Source organism: Mus pahari, chromosome 13 (genome assembly GCF_900095145.1).
Source record: "Mus pahari chromosome 13, PAHARI_EIJ_v1.1, whole genome shotgun sequence".
Lineage (NCBI taxonomy): Eukaryota > Metazoa > Chordata > Mammalia > Rodentia > Muridae > Mus > Mus pahari.
Window position 1 is genome coordinate 11,475,040 of NC_034602.1, and position 24,578 is coordinate 11,499,617.

The following is a 24,578-nucleotide window of genomic DNA, read 5'->3' on the forward strand; positions in this document are numbered from 1 at the left end:
CCCGGGCGCACGGCTAAACTTGCCGGTAGCGCGATCGAGAAAGAGCTTCGGGTCCTGGGGCTCCCAGGCCCCGGCCGCCCGCAAGGTCTGGCTGCTCGGTGCCCGCGTTGAGTTTCTTTCTCCAGCGGTCGTAAATAGCTCGGTGTTTGTAAACAAGCGCTGGGGGCACATTCCCGGCGCTCGGCTCATTGTTCCCTCCCTTCCTCCCTCGCTTCGCACGGCGGCTGGGGCTGAGGGCTGCCAGAGAGAGGAGGTGGGGACGTCCGGACTCAAAGTGACAAAATGCAAGCATTTCCTTTCCTCCGGCCCCACGTCCACTTCTGACAGCGGGGGGAGAAAAGAAAGAAAGAAAGAAAAAACCCAAAACTAAAAGAAAAAAAAAGAAAGAAAGAAAAGGAAACCTCTAAGCTGGGTCTGCCGAACGCCCGGGAGACCGCTACCCCACGTTCTCGGGACTCTTGAGCTAAACCTTTTCCAATCCAGCTCCTGCTCCTCTTCTTGCTCTGGCTTTGACTTTTCTCCTCCGGGAGTCTAGCAGAGAATCCAGTACTTTTGGCATCACCCCCACCCCGAAAAATACTGGCAGACCCCAATAATTTCGAGGAAAGTCTTGAAGTCTTTCATGAGCGGAGCCCTGAGCGAATTAACTCCGGCATCTGCCTGCCCTACGTTTATTCCCGATTTATTTCAAGAGTCCGCTTTGGGAAGAGAGGCTGGAAGGGGACTTAAAGCCGGCGGGTTGGGAGCTGCAGCCTGCATTTGTGTGCATGTGCCCTGGGTATGTGGTGTTAGTGTCTGGGCGTGTGAATTTGTGGCGTGCCTTTCTGCCTCTCCAGTGCGGCCAGAGCTCGCTTCGCGCACCCACCCCTGCCGAGGAGCCTACTTGCTGCAGCCCAATGCATTGTGTAAGACGCGACCTGTTATGGCCACCACTACTTCCGGGTTCTAGCATTCTGGTCGGAATCCACCTCTCCGCCTGTGCAACACACACTTTACACACGCACGGCGACTGCAAGCGGGCAGCATCGATCGTGGCTCCTTTAAGACAAACTCAGACAGACATTTTTTTAACCCTCCTCTCTAATCTCCCTTCAGTGCAGCAGTTGCAAAGAGGGAGAGAGAAAGAGAAAGAGAGCGAGAGAAGAGAGAAACTGATTAGGAATTAGGACTGATTCAAGGAAAGCGGGCGCTAGGGCTTTGTGCATTTGAATATTAACATTTGAGGTGTTCTGACCAGAAGAAGACAGAACGGATGATCATTCATTCACCACGTTGACAACCTCGCCTGTGATTGACAGCTGGAGTGGCAGAAAGCCATGAGATTTGGTAGTTGGGTCTGAGGGGCGCTCTTTTTTTTTTTTCTTTTTCTTTTCTTTTCTTTCTTTTTTTTAACTGATTTTTTTTGGGGGGGAGAGAAGATCTGCTTTTTTTTCCCTCCCACTGCTGTCTTGGTGGAACCAGAGCGCTTTTATGCTCAGCGACGCGGGCGCCTTGCTTCAGGTCCGGTAGACCGAAGATCTGGGACCAAGTAATTCACACTGCTGGAGACGCAAAGGGATTTTTTGTTGTTGTTGTTGTTGTTGTTGTGCTTTATTTTTTTTCCGGGGGAGTTTGCATATTTGTTTCTTTTCACACTGGCCTTAAAGAGGATATATTAGAAGTTGAAGTAGGAAGGGAGCCAGAGAGGCCGATGGCGCAAAGGGTACGTATTAAAAACAATTGTGGAAGTCAAATGTGAGATTAAATTGAAACGTGGCTGAAAGACACTGCTACTAAGTTTCCTCTTTTCTTTCTCTCTTTTTGAATGAGGATCCTAAAGCCGCGGCCTAAATCGACAGGTTTACTTAATGCGTTTGCAGCCTTATGCATGTTTCTTGTGGTTATTAATTTAAGTGATCAAGTTGTCTATAGATTCCTAGCTAACAGCTATATAAATAAAAATACAAGCTCAAGGATTCACCTGTTTTAAAAGAAAAGTAAGACAAGGGGGGAAATGCTACATATCCAGTGCTGTAATTTAAGCATTTAGGGACCAAAAGTTTAAAGCTATGGTTAATGAAAATGAACAGCTGAGAACTTTTGCCTCATTATCGATTATACTCATCTTCAGTATCAGTCGAAGTAGGGAGCATTTTCTGCTAAGTAATGTCCTGGTGCAGTGAATTTTTGGTTGGAAAAACATTCCTCTTTTAAAAGTAATTTTAATTTGCATGGGTTTTTATGCAAGATATTAAGTTTGCAGATTTTTTTCCTTAGTTAAGTTCTGTACTAGTTAGATACTAAATACAGAGCTCTCACTTTTAAAATGCAATACTAATTTCCCCAATATTCCTATTTGAATGAAAATGCCTTGAAAGTAAACTGAGACAATGACGCCCCGGCAGAGGTGGCTTCTTAAAAGAAAGGGGTCTACAAAAAGGCTGCCTTGCATAATTTGTGTCTTGGCCCTCAAAGCCCCTTTTGGAAAAGAAAGTTACTAGAGGACACAGTTTTCTTTATTCTCTTGGTTCAGGCAAATGTCAGCATTCTTCCAAACTCTTCACACCTCTGGCTTTAAGAGGTTGAAAGTGGCAGTTCCCCTCTCTTTGGAAATCATTTCCCTCTCAACATTTCCAAATCTTAGAAAAGTAACTTGCTTGAAATAAAACAATCAGAAAAATCCAAATAGCTGAATTTATCACAGACAGTAATGGCAATCAGTTTGAAAGCAGCCCCCCCCCACACACACCAGAGATTCACACGTGTATTTTGCTTTTGAATCTGCTTAGAAACTAACACATAACAATTGCTTCCTTGACTTCAACTTTAGGGAGAAAGTTTGTGAGGGTTAAAAAAATAAAAGCAGAGTATTAGTTGCTTCCTTTATAGTTTTCTTTAAGCTTGGAAACAGCGTTGCCCATGTGTATGTTCAGCTGTAAAAGGCAACACAAGCTGCCTTGTGCACACTTCGGGATAACATATATGGGGGGGGGCAGTTCATTTTTGTATAATTTAGTTTGGAAAAGCAAGGTAAACATAGTGTCTTACAGGACTGCCCAATTCCATGCTGGCAGGGAAATAAAATAAGAAGCCTTTCAGAATCACTGCTTGGCACAACTATTCCCATCATAACTTTAAAAGAAAAAATACCCCCCCACACACCCCCAAGTGAATGGCTGTGTGAAGCAAGGCGGGTCTGCTACACTGTTCCGGCACGTTTTATTGTTGTGATTTTCGGTTTCCACCTCCAGAAACATGCATGTTTTACCTTCCGCCTCCGGGAGAATGCCTCTCTGCCTTTCCTTCTTCCTTCCTCCCTTCCTTGCCAAAAGATTTTGGATTTCTGAATTGGTCTATATGGACACAAGTTAGGACAGGATCCTTCATCTCAGATGACTCTCACCGAGAATTCTGAAGCTCTTACTGTTAAAATTAAATTTTACAACAGAATGCTCAACTTTAGAGATGTAAGGCCACGGAATTCGGGCTGAAGGATCCTGCTGGACTGATCTAAGCTTGGTGCCCTAACGTTCCCGGTTACCCGACTGGCCTCTGACCCTTTTTTCTCTCTCCTGTTTGTCATGCAGTACGACGACCTACCCCATTATGGGGGCATGGATGGAGTTGGCATCCCCTCCACGATGTATGGGGACCCGCATGCCGCCAGGTCCATGCAGCCGGTCCATCACCTGAACCACGGGCCTCCTCTGCACTCGCATCAGTACCCGCATACAGCTCATACCAACGCCATGGCCCCCAGCATGGGCTCCTCGGTCAATGACGCTTTAAAGAGAGATAAAGATGCCATTTATGGGTATGTATAATGGGCAGGAGTTAAGGAGTTGAGGCGCGATGCTTCCCCCATTTCCCAAGTTCTTGCAACCGGAAAGTCAGAGCACTTTGGATTAGAAGTACAATTCACAGTGCGTGGAAACTGGGTTGGGGTGGAGCGAGGGAACCTCCTCCCGATTTCCAACTGCACTTGGTGCAGGCTCAGCGCCCGGCTTGGCCGCCACGTTGGCCGCAAAGGAGTCCCAGTGCTGGAGTGGCCGTCTAAAGATTCCGCATCCCCTCTCAGACTGAAGTCAGCAAATCTGAGACCTTGCTCGCTAGACTTAGCTCGAGAGCGTTGGGGGGTTTCTAAGGGTAGGCGCCTTAGTTTAGGGAAAATCTTTTAAGCCATTGATTGTTCTGACTTGCGGAGTTTACTCAGCCACCGTATGCCGGTTCTGCCGGTGCACAATAAAGTCAGAGGGACAGCTGCAGGTCAGACAAGGGGAACATGTCTTGCTTTAAGAAGTTTGTTCAACTGAAGTCAAGGAGAGGGGCCGCTCTGAATTGACACAGACATTTAGAAACTTCTGGGTGTTTTGTCATTCTGTGTTCAAAGGCAAACCTGCAGGATTTAACAAAAAACGCTTGTGGGATGCTCTTCCGGAGACTCTGGCCGGGGCTTAGTGTGTTCTGTCGGCCATTCTATTAGAGCTTCCACTAGAAAAGCCTTTTGAAAGTTGCTTGTACTCTACAATGTGCTGACGATTTGAGGAGAAACTCCCCCCCCACTTTTATTTTTAAACTTTGTAATAACTTTTATTTCACTTTCCTCTTTTAAAAAAATATGTAATGCGGAGCTTTCTAGTTAGGGGGGAAGTCTTTTTGCTTTAGTTTCTAGTCCCTTGTGCGGTGGGCTTGCTTAAAATCTAGCCTTCTGTCTGCAAATGGTTTAAACTCCAGGCAGAGCATTTGAGGAAGCTTTGAAAAGGACCCCAAACTGTTAAATTCCCAGCTGGGCTGTGAGAGCTAATAAAAAGGCTCAAGACTCCTGGAGCATTAAAAGTCTTTTTTTTTTTTTTTTTTTTTTTTTTTTTTAAATGGGCTGAGACGAGCGACATCTAGGCCTTTTAGATGCCAGTCGCTTTACCACTCCAGGCGAGATGGAAGGCTTGAATGTAGACTCATTTGAAGGAACTTTCCTTAGGGGATTATGGGGAGCGTCTGCGAAGGGAGGGCACTGCCGGGGAGCCGGGAAGACCTCCTGCTACTGGAGGGCTGTGCGGCCAGGGTCCGTAGGGGCAGCCCTGTGACAGTCCGTTCTATAACCACAGAGGCCCTTTCCTCAAGTTTGCTGCACCCCTGCCAGCAAGATCCCCCTTAGCCTGGGGTTTTGTGCCGAGCCTCCGAGGAAGGCAGAGACGCTGGTCCTCTCCCACCCCATGGCCCCTGCGCCTTCCCCGGGCACCCGGTCTTGCCTGTGCGGCGGAGGGACGAGGGTTTGTCGTGGTGCGAAACTTAATTCAAAATGGCTGCTGGAACCGCTTGGGTTTTATTCGTAGCAAATGTTGCCAATTTCTTCGGCCAGATATGCTGAACCATTCCACAGACACGGTCCAGGGCTCTGGGCCTCTGAGTTCAGAGCCCAAGAAGCAAGGGGGAGGTGAACCGTCACCTGGGCGGAGGGTGAGCAAAAGGGCAAAAGCTGATCAGATCACCCAAGGGTCTCTCGGCCTCGAGCTACTCGGGTTGTTTCTCTTGGGCGCCTTTTTTTCGGTGACTCTGGACTAATCATTGTGTTGTTTGTGACTGTTGTATTTTCTTGCAGACACCCCCTCTTCCCTCTCTTAGCACTGATTTTTGAGAAATGTGAATTAGCTACTTGTACCCCCCGCGAGCCGGGGGTGGCGGGCGGGGACGTCTGCTCCTCAGAGTCATTCAATGAAGATATAGCGGTGTTCGCCAAACAGGTCAGCAAAACAAATATTTTTTTTTAAAAAAAAAGAGTAAAAAGAAACAAAAATAATTCTGTCCCGGTCCCCTGCGCGCACACATGCACACACATAGAAACACACACAGAGATAGAGAAGTAGATGTTTAGAGAGAGCAATTTCTCAAAGGTAGCCAAACATAGTCTCCCTTAACCCACGCGTGTTACTGCCTCCCCGAGATTTGCTTCCAATGAATGTGTTTGCCAGACCATCACCCATCTTCCCACCCACTCACCGTCCACGAGGTGAGGCAAAAAGCTCACTCGGAAAAGAAATCACGAACACCACGCTATGTGGCTGTTTTGGAGTGGCAGGCGGGCAGCGTTCCGCGTTAAGCCGAGCTCTAGCTGACCGGAGAGCGCGCTCTGGGCTGGTCTCAGGCCTACTGGGTTCCCACTGAAGTGTTTCCATGAGGGACGAACTTGAGTCAAGAGTCCCTCCTGGAGGTTCCATCCTATCCCGAACTGAGTACAGAAGGCAGGAAAGTAGGAAGGCGAACAGATTTCATTTTGTTTCATTTTTTTTTCTTTCCCCTCTCCTTACTTGTATTTAGATTCGCGCAGAAAAACCTCTATTCTCCTCTAATCCAGAACTGGATAACTTGGTAAGAGCGACCCCTCACTCCCCTCCCTATCTGTCCACCCCACTTCTATCCCCCAGCCCTGAGCTTTTCAGACTGGTCTGTAGCTGTAAGTGGACTGCAAACGTTTTCTGTCCACAGACAAGTGTTTGGGGACTGGATTCCGGGGGATAAACTCATCTGAGAGAGCCCAGGAGCAGCGGCTGGGGAACGCCAGCTTTTGTTTTTTATGATGGTCCTACTGCACAGCTCTAATCAGCCTGGGGATTTATCTTCCAGCCTGTCAGCGTGTGTGCTTAAACCTTGGGACTTCCAGCCCTATGAGCCTCCTTCGCTAGGGCCATGACGAGGGCCAAGCCCCCAGACAACCAATTGGCATCAAAGGTGTATGGACAGAAGGCAGGAAGAATTTTGCAAAGTGCAAATCCACTGTTGGGGGACAAGTGGAGAAAACTTTCCCATAACTTCATCACAGAAAAAGTGTAGCCCAGACAGTGGCCCTTTGGGGTTGGGGTGGGGACTTTAAGACTGGGGAGGAGGGAGCCATAGGGGAGGAGAGTGTTTATGATCCCCACTTAGATGTTTTGTTGTTGGTTTAGCCATTTTTTCTCCTTAAGAAATATAAACCTCTAGATGGTACCCAGTTGCTGCTATTAAGTTTTAGTGTTATTGCCATAAATCAAAATAACTCTATTTATGGGGGGAAGGGTTGAGTTGGAGATGCTAGAGCTGTGACAGCCAATTTTCTGCAAACCAGGAATGGAGTATTTATTCTTGCTGTATCTTTGCAGATGATTCAAGCCATACAAGTGTTAAGGTTTCATCTGTTGGAATTAGAGAAGGTAAAGTCCTTATTTCCCTTTCCCTACCCTTTTATCCCAGCATACAGAAGGGAGGGCTCAGAAGGACTGAAGTTCAGGCTTCCAAGAGATTTGCATAAATGTCTTTCTTTCTGGTAATTAGTGTCAAGGCCAATCTTAGCGTCCATTTCTCTTTGCAGTTTAATTACAATTTCAGCCACTAAAACCAGGATCACAGACACCCTAGCCTCATGTACCTTGCTGGCTTTGTGCATCAGCTGCACAGCTAGGCACCCGTGCATGTTTAGAATGGCGGAGTGAATTTGTTTTACAAGTTAATGCCTCTCTCTCTCTCTCTCTCTCTCTCTCTCTCTCTCTCTCTCTCTCTCTCTGTGTGTGTGTGTGTGTGTGTGTGTGTGTGTGTGTGTGTGTGTGTTTACTCCTCTTTGCTATCTAGGGGAGGGAAAGGTTGTTTTGTTTTAGTGAGTTTCTAGAAGATGGTTTGAGATCAGGGGCAGGTCAAACTCAGAAGGGGCTGAGGGAAGGGGTGAGTGGGCTAAGAGCCCTAGGGAGGAGCTCACAGTTAGACCTTGCCCAGGGACCAAGGCGGTTGATGGTTGGGTCAAGTTCTTGAATCTGTGATCCACCACGCACCTCACCTTCACACTCAAGAGAGGGTGCGGGGTAACATGTTTTTGCTAGCTGTTCTATAAATCTCAGCAATAAAAACTTAATGCATTGTAATTCAAGCTAACATTAAATTGCAAGCACACCAGGGTTTCTTGTGAGTCTTTGCATGTAAGGGATGCCTGGGGCCTGTAAGAGTCAGCTGTACTTAGCTGAAGTATTTTGAGTAATTCTTCTGTTTCTTTCTTTCTTTCTTTCTTTTTTTTTTTTTTAAATCAATTTGAAAAGTTTTGTGGCTATATCTTTTTCTTTTCTTTTTCATATAATATGCAAAGGCAACTTGATTTGAGATATCAGGCATGTATCTTATATCACCACAGTGCAGACTAATGTGTATGTGTGTGTGTCACACACTTTCCTTAGAAACTTTGGGGAACACTTTATGGTAAACTAAGTGTATGAAATTACATAGTTTACCTTAAGTGTCCCCACGCAGGTCACCTGTGTCCTGTCCACAGCCTCAGGAGCAGATGAATTTAACATGGGTGTTGAATATGTTGTCGCCTGTGAATCAATCCTGTCACTGTCAATTTTCTGGGATATCTCTATTTTGCAAGAAAAGAAAGTTATTCCTAATTCTGAATGCGTCTGGGGGTCTCCCGAGGACAATTGCCCTGTGCGTCCCCTATTTGGAAGTTTGGCTCTCACAAGGGGGTGAACTGCACTTGTCAATGTCGTTTATGCTCTCCTGATTATATTTCCATTTTTTTTTATTTCTGTCATAATGTAGGTACACGAATTATGTGACAATTTCTGCCACCGGTATATTAGCTGTTTGAAAGGGAAAATGCCTATCGATTTGGTGATAGATGATAGAGAAGGAGGATCAAAATCAGACAGTGAAGATGTAACAAGATCAGCAAATCTAACTGACCAGGTATGCGACTTTCAATTTCAACATCCCTAAGGGAAAAAAAAAATCTGTATGCATATTGCTTGCTGGGTCACTACCACCTCCTTTATTATTTGCATATGATTAAGTCCCTTTTAGATACATTTCCATCAAAATGAAAATTTTTGAATAATGTGGCTATTATTGCTTCATTAAGGCTGGCTCTAGGATTCGACCTGGAGAGATGAGCTTGTAAAAGCTTCGCCTGCAAACTTGACCTGTTTCTTGTCGCTTTTAATTTTTGTCTTTATTTTATTTACCCTCCATAATAATGGGAGTGTTAACTGCCAGTGACCACCTCTGATTGTAGGTCTTTGTTCATGGGCACCCCCCCCCATCTTGAAGAAAAGAAAAGTGTAAGGTCTGTTTATTTCTTATTTTATTAGGAATAAATCCAAGATAGGTGGTCTAAGGCAGACAGAGAGGGTTTGAAATCTAGCAAACGCTGGCTATTTTCTCGCTGTCTACACGGTTCATTAGCCTGTCTTGTCAGTTTTCCCCGGCCGAACGCTTCTAGACCTCACTGAACATTGCTTTGTGTGGTACTCCCTTCAAGCTCTCCCATTTTATTGTACTTAATAGAAAAAAAATAAAAGCAGGCCGAGGTTAGAAAAACAGATAAATATGGACTTTTCTCCTCCTCCTTCTCTCTCGTCCCCCAGCTGGTGTGTGCTCCGGGCCTTCTGCCTTGGCAGGTTTTGGCAGGGTGACTGTCAAGGACACCCTGGCGACTCCCTGGGTGTGGAGGGCAGGGGGCCACGCGGTTGCTCTCCACTGAGGCTCTTTTCTGTGTCCCCTCCTCCTCCGATCGTCTCTCTGGGTTCTTCTTCCGCTGCGCTGCTTTGCTAAGTGGGGACGACTTTTATTTGGAGTTGGGGGTGGTGGTGATTCTGTCATTGGGGCCCACTGTTGCTCTCAGTTTCTCTTTCCTGTTGCTGTGTCTCTGGATTGGTCCAAATGAGTTGGGAAAACAAACAAACAAACAAACAACAATGAAAATGAAAACCTGCAGAGGGAATGAGATGAAGCAGGGTCTTGGACAGCTTTGTAGAGAATTGTTGCAAAGAATCTAGAGATTTGAGCAGTGGCCTCTTCTGCAGCCAGCTCTACCTGCAAACCCCTAGGGTCCATTCTTATCCGGGCTTGACGTGTGGGGGAACACCAGACTGCTTTTTGTTAAGTCAAAGAGGCCAGCTACTCCACTGTTTTCCTCTGAAAGTTTTACCATGGTCACTGTCGGCCAAGGCTGTCTTGTCTCAACTTCATTTTTAGTTTTCCTCTTAAGATATTCCCCAACATCCTCTCCCAGTGAGAATAACTGCGCGTAATTCTGAAATTTGTGCTGCATTTCTTCTTTGCCTATGAGTGATGGGGCAAAGCAGATCTCTAGAAGTGTCAGCGGGAGAGCTCCTTACTACTGTTTGGAGAGTTGGAAACTAGTCGGTGTAGATTGGTGCAAAGAACCAACCAAAAAAAGTATGAGCATATGAAGGTGGGAAAGCGGCAGGCTAGTCCCTGCCCTAGTGCCCCAGACTGCCCAGACGCTTTAGGGGCTCAGTCACCAGCTCTGCTAAATGCAGATTCCACTAGTAGCTGCTGTTGAGTAAAAATTGTAATCCAACAAGCTGAACTAGAAAATGGGATTCTAAAAGCTCCGGAGTGCTGGGTACATAAAGCTATTTGAGCAAATTACAAGAACCGCTTAGGGGCATGAATGAAATCAACACTTTAATTGCCTCCAAAATGAAGATTTATACCCCATTTTCTCAACGAATCATTATTTTATTAAAGTCAAAGATAAAGGACCAAACTCCAAGTTATGGAGTTCGGGGAGCATAGAGGATACAGAATTAATAAAACGTTATTGAGTTCTCCCCTACTCCTTCCCAAACTTGCCTTACTTAGTTTCATTAGTCATGTGTTGGGTAAACATGTTCCTTTTATTCTCCATTCCTACCTTCAAAAAGAGAATGGTGCAGGCGGTCCATGGTTAGGATGTGGGCTTCCTAGGTTTGTCTGGGTCTATGGAGCTGTTGACTCGTGGCTCGTGAGCTTGCCCGTGCACCCAGATTGGCTGGATTGAGGACAGCGATGGATGGATGTATGTTCTTTCTATTGTCCAGTTCCAAAAAGACAAGAGCTAGTGTGGCTGAAAGCGTCTAAGGGAGGTGAAAGCAAGGTGCTTTGTCTGGGAGCAGGGTGGGCTGGGCTTCTGTACTCCTGAAGAAGTGGGGAGTGAATGTCAAGGCACCAGAGCCACCCCATGGTCTCCAAGTGTTGGTTTAGAAGTTTAGGCTGGTCCCAGGGGGATGCTGAGGCCCGTTGTGGATCCTCAGGAGCCAGACATGGAAGGGTGGCTTCTCCACCTGTCCACGAAGGCGGCCCAGCACTGGAGCTGGGTACCCTAGGGGACTTTACACTTCAGGAAGGCCTAGTTAGCTCATTAACCACGCTGTCTCTAGGGCCTGCTGGCAGTACGGTTTATTTTATTTTATCTCGCTTATCCTCTCGGAAGACACTGGGGCTGCCATCCTCACCAGGTCTGGGATCAAGGACTTTTATGCCAGCAAATTTCCTGGAGTGCTATTATGCTGATGGGAAATCCACTTGTTCATGTAACGTTGTAGGACCTCATCTATCTATCTATCTATCTATCTATCTATCTATCTATCTATCTATCTATCTATCTATCATAAAATGTATCATATATCATATCGTATCAATATCATATATATTGTATATCATATCAGATTTAAGACACCAGTAGAAACTGTAAACCTATTCTTACCCACTTCCTAGGGTTCACGGTCTTCACTCTTAGAGGCCATCTGGAGGTCCCCTGGCCATGCCTAGTGGTCGCCAGCCTCCTGGGCGCCCTCTCCCGACCGCTGCGCTATCGCTAGGCGCAGATGCCCGCGACCCCCAGGGGTTGCAGAGAGCCCAGGCAGGAATTGCTGGTCTCGGAGGGCCAAGCTGAGACCGGGAGAGGACTGAAAGGGAGGCGTCTAGGCTAGGGTTTGGCTGGGAGGACGCGAGCTAGGCGGTGCTGGAGACTAGGGCTCGTGGGTAGAACTGGGGGTGCCGGGCGGGGTCACCCAGATGCTGATCTTGAGGGCATATCTGGTCCTCTTTATTCTCGGATCTAAGCAGTTTGGACTCCAAGGACTAAGGGAGATAGGAGCGGGGAGCCTCGGGGCTGGCCAGGTCTCGGGAGAGAGCAGAAATTAGCCAGGCCTGTGCTCTGCCATCAGCGCCGACCCAGCTTCTCTCCAGCGGGGAAGCTGGACGCCGAGAAACCTTCGGATTACAGTTTTATTCAACAGCAGCTCTCCAGGGGTTGCTCCTCAGAATCTGCATTTAACAGCTCCTGGGCCAGGGCTGGCGGCCTGAGCAGGGCGCCCTGTTGCGTGTTAATCCTGACTGGCCCGTGACGTCTGAGGCCAAGTACTGTGGCTTGCTGAGATGAAGCTCAGAAGCCCCGCTGGCACCACAGGTTAAAAGCCAAGTGCTAGCTGGCTCCCTGGGGTGGAGGCAGCCTGGGGGCGAGGGCGGGCACCCAGGCCCCCGAGCTGGGCAACCTAGGCTTCAGGGCGCCTGGTCACCAGGCCCAGGAGTTAGTTCTAGAGCCGGTCTGAGCCAGTGCGAAGGGTTCTCAAATGGGCCTGGGAACTTTGATGAAGATGGTTTTATCTATTTGCGAAGTTCAGAGTGCCTCTTTTAAAGCATAGTTTGAGCGAAGCGGTTTTAAAACCGAAATCAGACTTGACTGAAAGCTCTCCTCTATTCAGAAGTAGCAGGGAGAGCCATCCTCGGGAGATTTCAGCTTCCTGCTGGAAGAGGTTCCTGTAAGGCGGGGACAACCTAATGTCCTTCATGGCTGCTTACAAAAAAAAAAAAAAAAGATGAGGCAGCAGATGTTTACCAACACTGGAAACAATTGCAGCGTGTTTTCATCCACTCAAAAACTGGATACAACCAGCGTGGGTAGGCAAACCGTCCCTTAAACAGGTAGCTTGTTTCTGAATGCTTACATTTAATACACTTTTTAAAAAATTTGTTAATGCTTCATAGGGTCTTACTTAATAAGAACTTATTCCTGAGCCTCTCAGTGCACAATCTTTGTAGGATATGGAGTCTTGGCATTATCTAACTTTACTGTAGATTGTTGTTGTGGGTCACATGATGTATCCTTAATTCATTTTTCGAAATATGTCAGAGGAGAATTATGGCAAGATTCTCTTTAATGATTAAATAATAAGGTGTTGACTGCTTGTCACTACACGGGCTAATTGGGATGCACATTCCAGATCCTCTGTTGCTTTGAATTGAAACTTACTTACTTAGCAGGTACGTTTTCATTGTTATTTTCTGCTTGGCTTTTATATTTATGTACGGATTTGTGAGTAGAGACAGATTGATTCTTAATAGAGGTATTTAAAACATTTAAGACAAACAATAAGAAAAAGGGTATAGGATCTAGTCTATGCAAATAGCCTGGATTAATTACAATGTTAAATGTCAGCCAGGTTTAAATGCTAACAGTACACATACTACTACTCCTAGGGCCTTTCCAGTTCCCCTCTTTCTCCTCACTTCTTCCTTTCCTTAGCTCCTCCCCCCGCCCCCCCCCATCCACTCTCCTCGCAGTAGAAGTCCCCAATGCAAGTTCTATGGTTAATAGAAAGCAGCAATCCCAACGCTACTTTGTACAAAGCAAAGCCCCTAACTGTAACTATTGTTTCTGGTTTAACTAGTTCTGAGGCAATAGGTCACTCACACAGCCATTCTTCTCCCTTGGAATGGCTCCATTGCTCACCATTCAGAAGTACATAGAGTAGTTGTGCCTAATATGACTATTGAACTAATACTAAAGGAAGAGAAAGGGGGGGGCAGGAAATAAAGGATGGAAATGTGGGTTCTCCTTTCCAAAAGGCAGCCAATATGCTAAAACTGCCCAACTCTGACAATAAATTTTGAATCACTTTGTTTTCAGACACTTATATATTCATATCTTAAAATGCTTGGCATAGCCCAAAAGATGAAAAACACAGCTGTTGCTGGGCAATGGGAGGGAAAATACACATGGAAACTTCAGACTCAAAAAATAAGACTGTTTGTGGATCTGTAGCTACAAGATGGTTATTAAGGCCAAGCAGATAGACTGAAGTATTAGCCTGGGGTCTACTATCAGTATACAGTCAGCTTAGCCTCCCTCGATGTTCAAAGTACATTTGGAGAAACTGCAAAGAATGATAACGGATTTTATTAAGGCTCTCACCATTAAGAAAATACTTTCAACATAGATTCGGATGAAACATTTTTTTATATTGGCAACATTATGGTTTCCATTGCAAAAGCAATATTTTCTTATGGAAAGTAAACATGTCAAAAGTGTGAAGCTGTAGAGTATATATGTGTGTTTCTGTGTGTGTTTCTGGGGATTGGACCCTACCTAAATAAGTGCTCTACCACTGAACTACACCACCAGCCCTAAAGGTTTTAATAAATAATCATTTAATCATCAAACACAACCCAAGGATGTATACAGAAACTTCTAAAGAAAAGTGGGCATGCAGCCAAAGTCCTACAGGGCCTAACAGAGAAAATTTTTAAAAAAATGAACATGAAATAAGACTTCCTGTAAGGAGTCTATAATTCAACATTATTTGACTCCACTGTCAAGGAAATAGTTGAAGGACAGTAAACTGGTATGATTCTTAGTCATTTTTGTTACACAGTCTTAAATGTTTGCAACTGTCACATTTCACATGGCCTTTTTTTTGGATTATGACATCTGTCATATTTGTATTGAAGTAATACTCAAATTTATTCTCTAGTTAAAACAGAACCTTTTGCCATTTCTTCTATGGTAAAAAAGTTGATATTTCAGATTAAATACAATTATGAAACTACTCCTTTACAAATAAAAGATATGAGAGTGTTCTGCATATGGCACGTTTATGTGGCCGTCGTATAGATGTCAAAGGGTTCCGAAAATCCTGAATAAAACAGAACTATAAATTACAGGAGGCTTGCTGTTCTTGCTCAGCTGAAAATATCCAGATGTGGTGTTTGTTTAAAGTTAGGTCTCTGGCACTGGAGAGATGGCTTAGTGGTTAAGAGCAATTGTTGTTCTTTGAGAAGACCTGGCTGGGTTTGATTCACAGAATCCACAGGATGGTTCAGAACCATCTATAACTCCAGTTCCAGGGGATCCAATGCCCTCCTTTGTTGACCTATGTGGGTATCAGGCATGCACATGGTGTACAGAAATACATGTAGCCAAAATACTTATATATATATATAAATTAAATAAATCTTAAAAATAAAAGAAAGTTAGGGACTAGGAGATGGAGTGTGGCTCAATAGTACAGTGCTTGCCTAAACACGTGTGAAGCCTTAGGTTTAATTCCCCAAACCACAGAAAGATATTTTTTAACATAAAATAAAAATGTAAAAATCTCAAAACATATAACACATATTCTTCCAGTTCAATTTTTAATAATAAGGCTATTTGACTTTTGAAATGCAGTAAAAGTTTGACATTTTTGCTATCCTTAACAATGGTATGTGACTCTAACATGTGTGCAGACAATCTCGGTGGTAGAGAAACATGCCTTCAGTTCACTAGAGAGGCAGAGACAGGCAGATCTCTGAGTTTGAGGCCAGCCTGGTCTACAGAGAAAGTTCCAGGATAGTCAGGGCTACCATATTTCTGAAAACCAACAATTCAGCCAAAAAAAAAAAAAAAAAAAAAAAAAAAAAAAAAAAAAAAGATAATCTGCAGAAATGAAAGAAAGTGGACCTTTATGAAATATGCAAGATAAATGACCATCTATCCCATACTCTCAGATTAACATGCGATGCTTTCAGAATTACGGAAATGAGGGAATCTTTGTAAACTCTTAAACAGCCTCTCTAGGAAATACACCTATATGGAGCAATTGCTAGATTTTTTCCACACTTACAAATGTGACATTTTAAATAAATGGCATAAAGTATACTTTGTAAAATAAATGAGAATACATTTGTTTAGGTATTTGTCACTAGAATCTAATTTCAATCAGTTAAATACACCCAAGTGCACAGAATTAATGTAGTTGGTAATGCTTTACTGGGCTGTCTTGGACAGTGTCTCTTCATCTAGAAAATACACTCTTATTAAAGGGAATTATGATTGTACAAATGTTCTGAAATTATGTTTTTCACTTGTTTCAGAGTTCCTAAAATTGACAATAGCACACTATAAAGTGTATATTCCCCTATGAAAAACTACTTATATCTAGACATATTCAGTTAGATTCCTGTTGTTTATTGTTAGCATAAGTTAGACATAGTCAAATACAAATTATAGCCAGAATTAGGTCATGGGATTTTCTGAAGCTATGAAACAGGGCCTTTGTGTTCTTTGCATGACATACTCAGCCATGTATAGAAATAAACTAAAAGAGAATAAATAACATAAAAATAAATTTTGTATTATTTATAATTCCCAGAAATATGTTTCAAATATCGATTCATTAGCACTTCAGGACACACAGTTCATAGATTTATGTTCAAGTGAGGGACTTGTCTGTGCAGTATGTCAACTCTTTGACAATCCTAAATGATAATCTGTTCTTCTACAGATATCAGGCACTGTCACAATGTGTATGTGTGCAAAGTATAACTTTAGAGACAACCGCAGTGTTTTTATAGTTTAATAAGATTGATCAAACTTTAGAGCTGTGCTGTTTTCCATTCCACACAGCATACAGCCTTCCACTTTACAAATGGTTTAAGCAGAGGGTATTCTGAGTCATTTAGAATTTATGACAGTACCATTTTCAGTGATCTTGGCATTACCCTAAAATCGATGTATAGCAACTGTTGCATCAGAGCTGGGCAGCACAAGGTGACCTTGAGGGCACTGTGGCTTATGGGCGCCCAGTCCTGCAGGCTTTCCCTCTGCACACCACTGCCTGCAATGCCTGGCTGGGGACTGTTGTAGTGGAAAAGAGCTGCAGTGATTTCTCTTCTGGATCACTTTAGTTTTTCCTTGTTTTGAAAAACTTACCTGTCTGAGATCGGAACCTGCACTGCCTTGTGGTTTGTTAGCCACACATGGGATTATCTCCAGGGAAGATGGTCACTGTCCGTCTAGAATAAGAGTAGACAGGGACTAAAACCATGGAGCCCTTTTAGCATTTGCTCTATAGTTAGGTGAAAAGCTGTACACTCTCAGTCTTGGTTACCTCCTCTGAGGCTGCCAATACTAGGTGAACAGATTTTTTTTTTTTTAATTTATTTATTTATTATATGTAAGTACATTGTAGCTGTCTTCAGACACTCCAGAAGAGGGCATCAGATCTTGTTACAGGTGGTTTTGAGCCACCATGTGGTTGCTGGGATTTGAACTCTGGACCTTTGGAAGAGCAGCCGGGTGCTCTTACCCACTGAGCCATCTCACCAGCCCCAGGTGAACAGATTAGTATACCGGATGTGTCTTCCTTCCTCTTCTACCCAGATGGCTAGTTTTGGTGACTGTATTCTTAACTAATGGTCTAGATTTGGTCCCAGATCTCCATGATTTGCATTGTATTCTGAATTTACATTCCCATTATGTCCCACAGAAACACTTTAAAGTGAAGTGTTTTTTTTTTTTTTTTTTAATGGCTATTATGAAACTCTGGAAAATGAAATCTATGGAGAAATTGACACAGCTGTCAAGGGACAAAGGACGGAGCAGTTCGATGTAAACTCTGTTTTCTTATGTCATCTCAGCTTACAGAATGCTTCTCTTCTCTTAAAAGATCCAGAAATGGGAGAGTACGCCCTTCCTTAACAATAAATTACCTCTTAAAACTCCACAGCTGTTGGATGTGTTCCCTAACATTAACTTAATTTGATAGGTAAGCTATAATTAGCTGTGACCTGTAGTGTTTTCTGTTATTCAGAAGTTATTCCTTAGTGGTTTGAAAAGTTAATTCCAAACTGAATGGTATACAATGTCTGATATTCTAAGGCATACTTGCACTATTTACATGAGATGAAGTGTTTGTCTGCAAGGCCTCAAAAGAGAGATCCAGCTGGGAGGTGGGCTAATGATTTCTCCGATGTCAAGTCAAAGCAAAGTAGCTCCTAAGCTCCCTTGGATGTTTTTTTAAAGGTAGCCTTCTTTCTGCTTATTGCACTGCTGAAATTACTCTCCAGGAAGCTAAGACAAACAAACAAACAAACAAAAAAACCCAGTGCTCTCCATAGGATAAAACTCAGACATGGTATCTTAAATCTTTATTAATCACAAATACTAGCAATTTAGAGATTAAACTAAAAATAGCATCAAATGGTTTAGACGTTATGAGCTATGTCACTTATGGAATTATCTTTAGTCCCTTGCTGAAGAGAATTTTAGGGTTGAGATTTGGGGTAGCTGGTCATTGAATAGTACCTTTGTTTAAGATTGTCACTGCTGAGTCTTCTGATTAGCCACTTTGCCATTCAGTCTTGAGCATGTCAGTAGATGGGTCACTTATTCATATTCTATTGTTTGCCAGGTTTAAAGGAATTACCCTATGGTTCTACCAAAGGTATAAAGTTTTTCCTCATAAGGCATGGGTGGCATTTCTCCTTAAGTGGGTAATAGGGAATGCATATTGTCCTCTTTCACAGGGTCGTACCTTTCCATGAGACCAGCTTCAGCTTTGTTGCTGTTCTTTGATTGGTTTGGGGACAGGGTCTTACTATACAGCCCTGGCTGACCTTTAGCTTAAAATATGGACCAGTGGTTCTCAACCTTCCTAATGCTGCTGTCCTTTAATACATTCCCCATGTTATAAGGACCCCCATCCAGAAAATTATTTTTATGCTGCTTTGTAACTGTAATTTTTGCTGTTATGAATAGTAATGTATCTGATATGCAGGATATCGGATGCGTGACCTCCAAAGGGGTCGCAACCCACGGGCTAAGAACCACAGAAATAGACCTGTTTGGCCTCAGTCTTGTTCAAAGAGGTCCACCTGCCTTTGCTTTTTTAATGCCGAGGTTAAAGGTATGTGTCTTCACGCAGGGTGGCCATCTTCATTTTAGTTATAGTGATTTTTCTTGGCCATAGTTTCTAATAAAGAAAAATTAGGAACTTTACATTTTGAACTGTACTTACCCATAAATTAATTAGAAAGCAATTGAGGAGTAGACCCAGCAAGCTTCCTTTTTTTTTCAGTGTCTTCTCTGCCCCTAGCCCATGCTGAAAACTTCTGAGAAATACTGGTCATGAAGTCTTCATAGCAGCTGCTTACGTGATGGCTTGGCCTATGAATTTGCCACATCAGAGGATTTTTATAAGTTGTGTTAAATAATAGCATGGTCAAAAAACATTTAAGGTCCTGTCCTGTAGTTGGTTGTTCGAAAAGGTGTGTCCTACTAATGATCAATGTTCTATGCTCATCAAGTGTTTTGTTGATGATCAAATATTTTTATTCTAATCGTTATTCCAATCCAGCTCCAGTCTGCATCTGAGTGAGTTTATTATAAACATTTAGATCTGGAATTGGGACTTGGTCCCAGCTTACTTTGATTTTCGAAGTTCCTGTGCCCTTCCCACTAGGTACATTGTTCTTTACTCCATTACTGGGGCTCTCTGAAGGTTTGCTTGCCACCCTAACAGTGAGTGTCAATTATATAGCTTTCCCTCACTTGCCATTTACTTGATACTTACATACTTCAAACAGTGAGAAAAAGCCCAAGGTCTTGTCAGCCCAGGATATGACTGATGCCTGGCTTTCTAAGTGACTAAAAGATTTATTTATTTACTTATTTTTGTTTTACGTAAGTTGGTGTTTGGACTGCATGTATGTCTGTGTGAGGCTGTGAGATCCCCTGGAACAGGAGTTACAGACAGCTGCAAGCTACCATGTAGGTACTAGGAATTGAACCCTGGTCCTCTGGAAGAGCAGCCAGTGCTTTTAACCACTGAGCAATCTCTCCAGCCCTCCATGACTAGAAAGTTTTAACAAGGGGCCTCCAGGGTTGTCACCCTGCCCTGGGGCCCACACTCGTTTTCATTGACCTCTAAGCTAAGTGCTTGAATATAGAGAAGCTGGGCATCCTGGGAAACAGAAACTCAAGATCAACTTCAGGCAGCTTTGAGAAGAGTCTCTCTGAAGACCATATCTGACACGAATCATGGAAAATGGTGAATAAATCTCCCCGTCCCATCTCCAAATTTAACACTGCCAGGAAGCTTAAAAATTTGCAAATTCTTGGAAACAACAGAATCAAGTTTGGTTGAAATGCTTCAGCAAATGTGTAAGGAAGTTAGATGCGATTTTATTATAACCCTCATGAGCATCAATGGTAAGTGAAAGTTTCCAAGATGGGAGGAGAAAACAAGACTGTAAAGTAACTTGCTTTTTCTTCCTCCCATCAGGATCGGGGTTATTTCTTGCATGGAAGTATAAAAGTAGACCTGGTAAAACTTGGGAAACACTTGAGAAAAAGCAATCAAGTCTGCTAACTTTTACACTCTCTTGGGCAGTTGGTAATCTCCCTCCCTGCCCCCACCCCAAATGCAGTCTAGGGACAGAGCACACGAATTTGAATGTGGACTTTGGTTGAGAGGTGATGTCACTTCACCTTGGTGAGCCTCTCCCATGGCTTCTGAAATAGAGAATGGGCAAACTCCACTCACCACTCACCATGAGAACGAATGAGCAGGAACCAAGGAGTGCCAGGAGAACTGTGTCAAACAGTGCCCCTAAGCACTCCATCAAACCATGTGCTTTCTTTTTAATTACACTCTGCTCATCTTTCAAAAACATCAATTGACTTGACAAAAAGAGATGGGTACTGTTTGACACAGGTATTGTTTTATAGAAAATTTTATAATTATAGGACTTCAAGAAAAATATAATTGTTACTTTTAAGTAGGTCACTATTATTCTGCTAACAAACATGGAATAGAAAGAGACTGAGCGTGCCACACTCCTGTAATCTCAGCACTCAATGCCACATGAGGCAAGAGGACTGGGAGTTTGAGGCCAATAAGATGCTGTCAAAAAAACAAACCAAACAAACCACAAACAAAAACCCAACCCAAACCACAACACAACACAAAACAAAACAGAACAGAACAAAATGCATCAAAGCAGCTGGGTGTAGTGATGCACACCAGAAATGGGAGGCAGAGGCAGGCAGAGCTCTGTGAGTTTGACGTCAGCCTGATCTACAGAATGATAGGCCAGCTACGTAGTGAGGTTCTTGAGAGAAATAGAGATAGAAACAGAGACAGAAGGGGCATATAGAGAAACAGGGAGAGAGAGAGAGAGAGAGAGAGAGAGAGAGAGAGAGAGAGAGAGAGAGAGAGAGAGAGAGAGTTATTTGATCCTCAAACTTTCTGAAATGTTGTAGCAAACCACTGAAAACTCACTCTTATGATGCAACCTGGCTGACAGTACTGGATGAATCCTGTGCTTAGTGAGTGTGCTGTGTTCATGCAGTTGTTTATAATGTGTGCTAAGGATGCACTATTTTAAGCATCATTGGGTGCTCTTGCTGGTAGAATGCTTGCTTAGGAAGTTTGTGGTTTGTGGTTGTTTCATAGAAGACACCTTTGAGTTTAATCTTAATTTCTTTGAAGGACTAGCATCATTTCAAATAGATAATAAAACACTGGCACACAAACAGCCTCATGCAAGGGACTTTATAACACTGTGTGCTGGCATTTAGCTATAGAATCTTCCCTGCTGCTGAACAGAAATAATATAAAGACAACACAAATTTCAGTAGAAAGCTATCAGATGCAGAGAGTGGCTTGAAGTATTTAGAAATAAATATTTGCAAATACAGGGGTACTGGTTGGATTAGAGCTTCATTTGTTTGTTTCACTCAAAGGTTAAATGCTGTGAACTAACGTTCCAAGGTATGATTTCCAAAGCAGCAAAGAAAAGGAAAGATTTATTTATTCATTTATTTATTTATTTATTTATTTACTTACTTACTTTTGAGATAGCTTGTCAGTATGTTGCCCATGCTGGCTTTGAACTACTGGGCTCAGCTTGCCCTGTTGCTGGGACTACAGACACAGTCCATTGTCCCTGGCATAGACACACCCACTAGGAGACTCTCTGGTCACTGCTTGTGGTCCCCCCTCCAGCAGCCTGCTTAGTAGAATTTGAACATTTGGTGAACTTGAACCTTCTGTAAATTACTTATCTATTCTTTATGCCACTTTTGAGATTTGGGTAAAACTGGTTGTCAATACTTGTCAACTGCCCTTTAGCTGTGAGTATTCGTTTGTCTTGTAACTTGTTGAATGTACCCCTTTTGGAAACCTGTTATCGTCTGGGGCCACAGGGAGGTCTTTGCGGAATGATGTTAATGCTGATTCTCAAAATAGAAAAGCTGCAGAGATCCTGTCAGTGCTGTATGGATTCATCAGGAATGCTTTTGGAACATTCTGGCCGTCCTTTTACATTTATACATTTTTGCTTTGCATGGTTCATCTTTAAATTCTCAACCATGTACATTCATCGTCCCAAGAATTTTGGAGTAGAGACCTAGAAGGTGCCAGATGTGGGGAAGAAGGGTTTTAAGAAGTTTTGGGACAGATGCTGGATCTGAGCTTCCCCCTCACTGTTCCTCCTACATGCCATGGTCACAGATCCCACTTATTGAGAAGAGAATGAAGCATGGACATTTGTGTGAGACTAGGTGATGTATATAAGAGTTAGTAGACTTAAATGTCTTGCCTGATGGCCAAGCTGCTTTAAATACCATTGGGCTATAACTTATAACATTTAAAATCACTCTATGCTTTTTACCTTATGCTTATGCACATGATAGATATATGCTGTCATGTGTGCACAGGTGTGTGTACACATGTTCCTTTGTGGACCTGGGCTTCAATGATTCTTGTAACTCATGCAGTCACCTGATAGAAAACTTTTTATTTATAGATGAAATAACTCCTTGGAGAATTTTCACCAAAGGTTTAAAAAAAAAAGCACAAAAATTCTTCCTCCTCTACATGCCTCATTACACAGAGTTAGGGGATTCAGTGTTTGGAAAAATTATCATTTGTAGAACTTATTTGTGGTATATGTGAACTGGGAAATCTAGAATTCAGTTCAACAGATGCTGTCTTTATTTCCACAAATTACCTGCTTTGGCGACATATCATCATACATACAATAACAAATAATATATACACAATGTAAATGCATGCATATAAAGTTGCTTAGTCATCAAGGTTTCATACTTGTATTATGTATGAAGATACCAGCCAGCACCAGGGTAGTGGGTGTTGTGCCTAAGGAATGAATGACTAGATAGCCAACCAGATATGTGTCTGGACTGTGAGCAGAGGAAGTGTGATGGTTGGTGACAGCCACAGACCCTGAGAGAGGATGCTGGACTTCCATTGCCTTACCACAGATTTACCTTCTGCCCTAGTCTTCAAAATTAACCCTTGGGCCTCTAGTAGTGAAGTAAAAGCCCATTTTATTACAGTCTTAAATAGGAACACAGTACGATCCTAGCCATGTGTGGTGACGAAGTCCTTTGATCTCAGCACTCAGCAGGTGTATCTCTGTGAGGTCAAGTGTAGTCTGGTCTACAGAGTAAGTGCCTGGACAGTGAAGGACCTTGTCTCAAAAACAAAGAACTGTGCAAACCTACAGATTTGGAGAAGGTCAGGGAGCAAGGTGAAGGAAGAGAGGAAACTGAGAAGAGACCAATGAGTTGGTGAAGACAGTAGGATCGAGCATGCCCAGGAGACACTTTTAAAAAGCCAGCAGTTGATGGGTAAGAACACTTGCCACCCAGATGACCAACAACACCCCTGCTTACAACTGCCACTAAAGCCAACTCCGGGGCTTGCAATGCTCTCATCTGACCTCTGGGGGCATTGTAGTTGTGCGCTGCACAAGTAGGTAAGTAGGCATATGCATCACACACACACACACACACACACACACACACACACACACACACACACAAATAAAGTGAAATGAAGTAAAGGAAGATAAAGCAAACCTTCTGTCACCAGCAATTGCTTCCCATACTTTGTTATCCTTCAGTGGGAGATGTGGGCCTGGAAATGTTTAATCTCAAGTGCCCTGTTTAATGTTTAAATCATTTCTGAAAACTGTTCTAATATTTTAAGCTTTATTATTACTTTTAAGTGCATTGGTGTTTTGTGTGTATGCTTGTTTATGTACCACATGCATACAGATCTGCAGAGGTTAGAAGAAGATATCAGGTGCCCTGCAACTGGAGCCACACAAGGTTGTGACCCTCTATATGGGTGCTGGGAATCAAGCCAGGTCAAAAGACATCAGCGCTCCTAACTGTAGGGCCGTCTCTCCAGCCCCTCCCTAAGACACTTTAAGGTGGACCCTCACTCCACAGCTTTTGCTTATATCCAAGTATTCATGTTTTGAATGCTTCTGACATTGAAAAACAACTAAAAACATAAAGTGGGGGAGACACAGATTTACTCCATCAAAACAAGCAAACAAACACAAAACAAAACAAAACAAAACAAAGCAAAGCAAAGCAAAGCGTACTGCCAGCCTGAACTTCCTTTGCTTAGCTGAGTTTTGTTTAATGAGTTCCAGGAGTCTTTTTCAATGCCTATAATGAATTTAATGTTTTTCTTAATTATCTGTATTTTAAGTTGAGAAGGTGTAGACTTAGAAGAACATCCTTTCCTCATCTCTACCAAATGCAGGTGTCTGATAAACAGTGGCTCAATGGACTTAGTGATTGACAGTGAGTCTTGGCTCCAAAGCAGATGCAAATGGGGCCTGCAAGGAGAGCAGTGAGAGAGCCAGTCTATGGTCACACCTAGGAACATCTCCACAGCCCTCATTCCCCAGTTTCAAGTCCACACTGGTAA

The 24,578-nt window shown here is 43.3% G+C and overlaps 1 protein-coding gene and 1 long non-coding RNA gene across 3 annotated transcripts in view; one reads left to right on the forward strand and one right to left on the reverse strand.

Moving 5' to 3' along the window:
* The first annotated feature begins 823 nt into the window (after positions 1 to 823).
* Positions 824 to 24,578, forward strand: part of Meis1 (Meis homeobox 1) — a 138,079-nt gene continuing 114,324 nt past the window's right edge. Inside the window, exons 1-6 of one of the 2 annotated variants that reach the window (XM_021210293.2) lie at positions 824 to 1,702; positions 3,567 to 3,793; positions 5,579 to 5,720; positions 6,295 to 6,345; positions 7,113 to 7,163; positions 8,539 to 8,685. In XM_021210293.2, coding sequence (XP_021065952.1) covers positions 1,691 to 1,702; positions 3,567 to 3,793; positions 5,579 to 5,720; positions 6,295 to 6,345; positions 7,113 to 7,163; positions 8,539 to 8,685 — 630 coding nt within the window. In that variant the 5' untranslated portion in view covers positions 824 to 1,690. The remainder of the gene's footprint in view (positions 1,703 to 3,566; positions 3,794 to 5,578; positions 5,721 to 6,294; positions 6,346 to 7,112; positions 7,164 to 8,538; positions 8,686 to 24,578) is intronic. The other variant, XM_021210294.2, reaches the window with a different exon arrangement.
* LOC110330277 lies at positions 8,745 to 10,823 on the reverse strand. Its single transcript, XR_002380955.1, has 2 exons — positions 10,658 to 10,823; positions 8,745 to 9,643 (listed from the first exon to the last, which is right to left on the reverse strand). It is a non-coding gene; the product is annotated as an uncharacterized LOC110330277 (long non-coding RNA).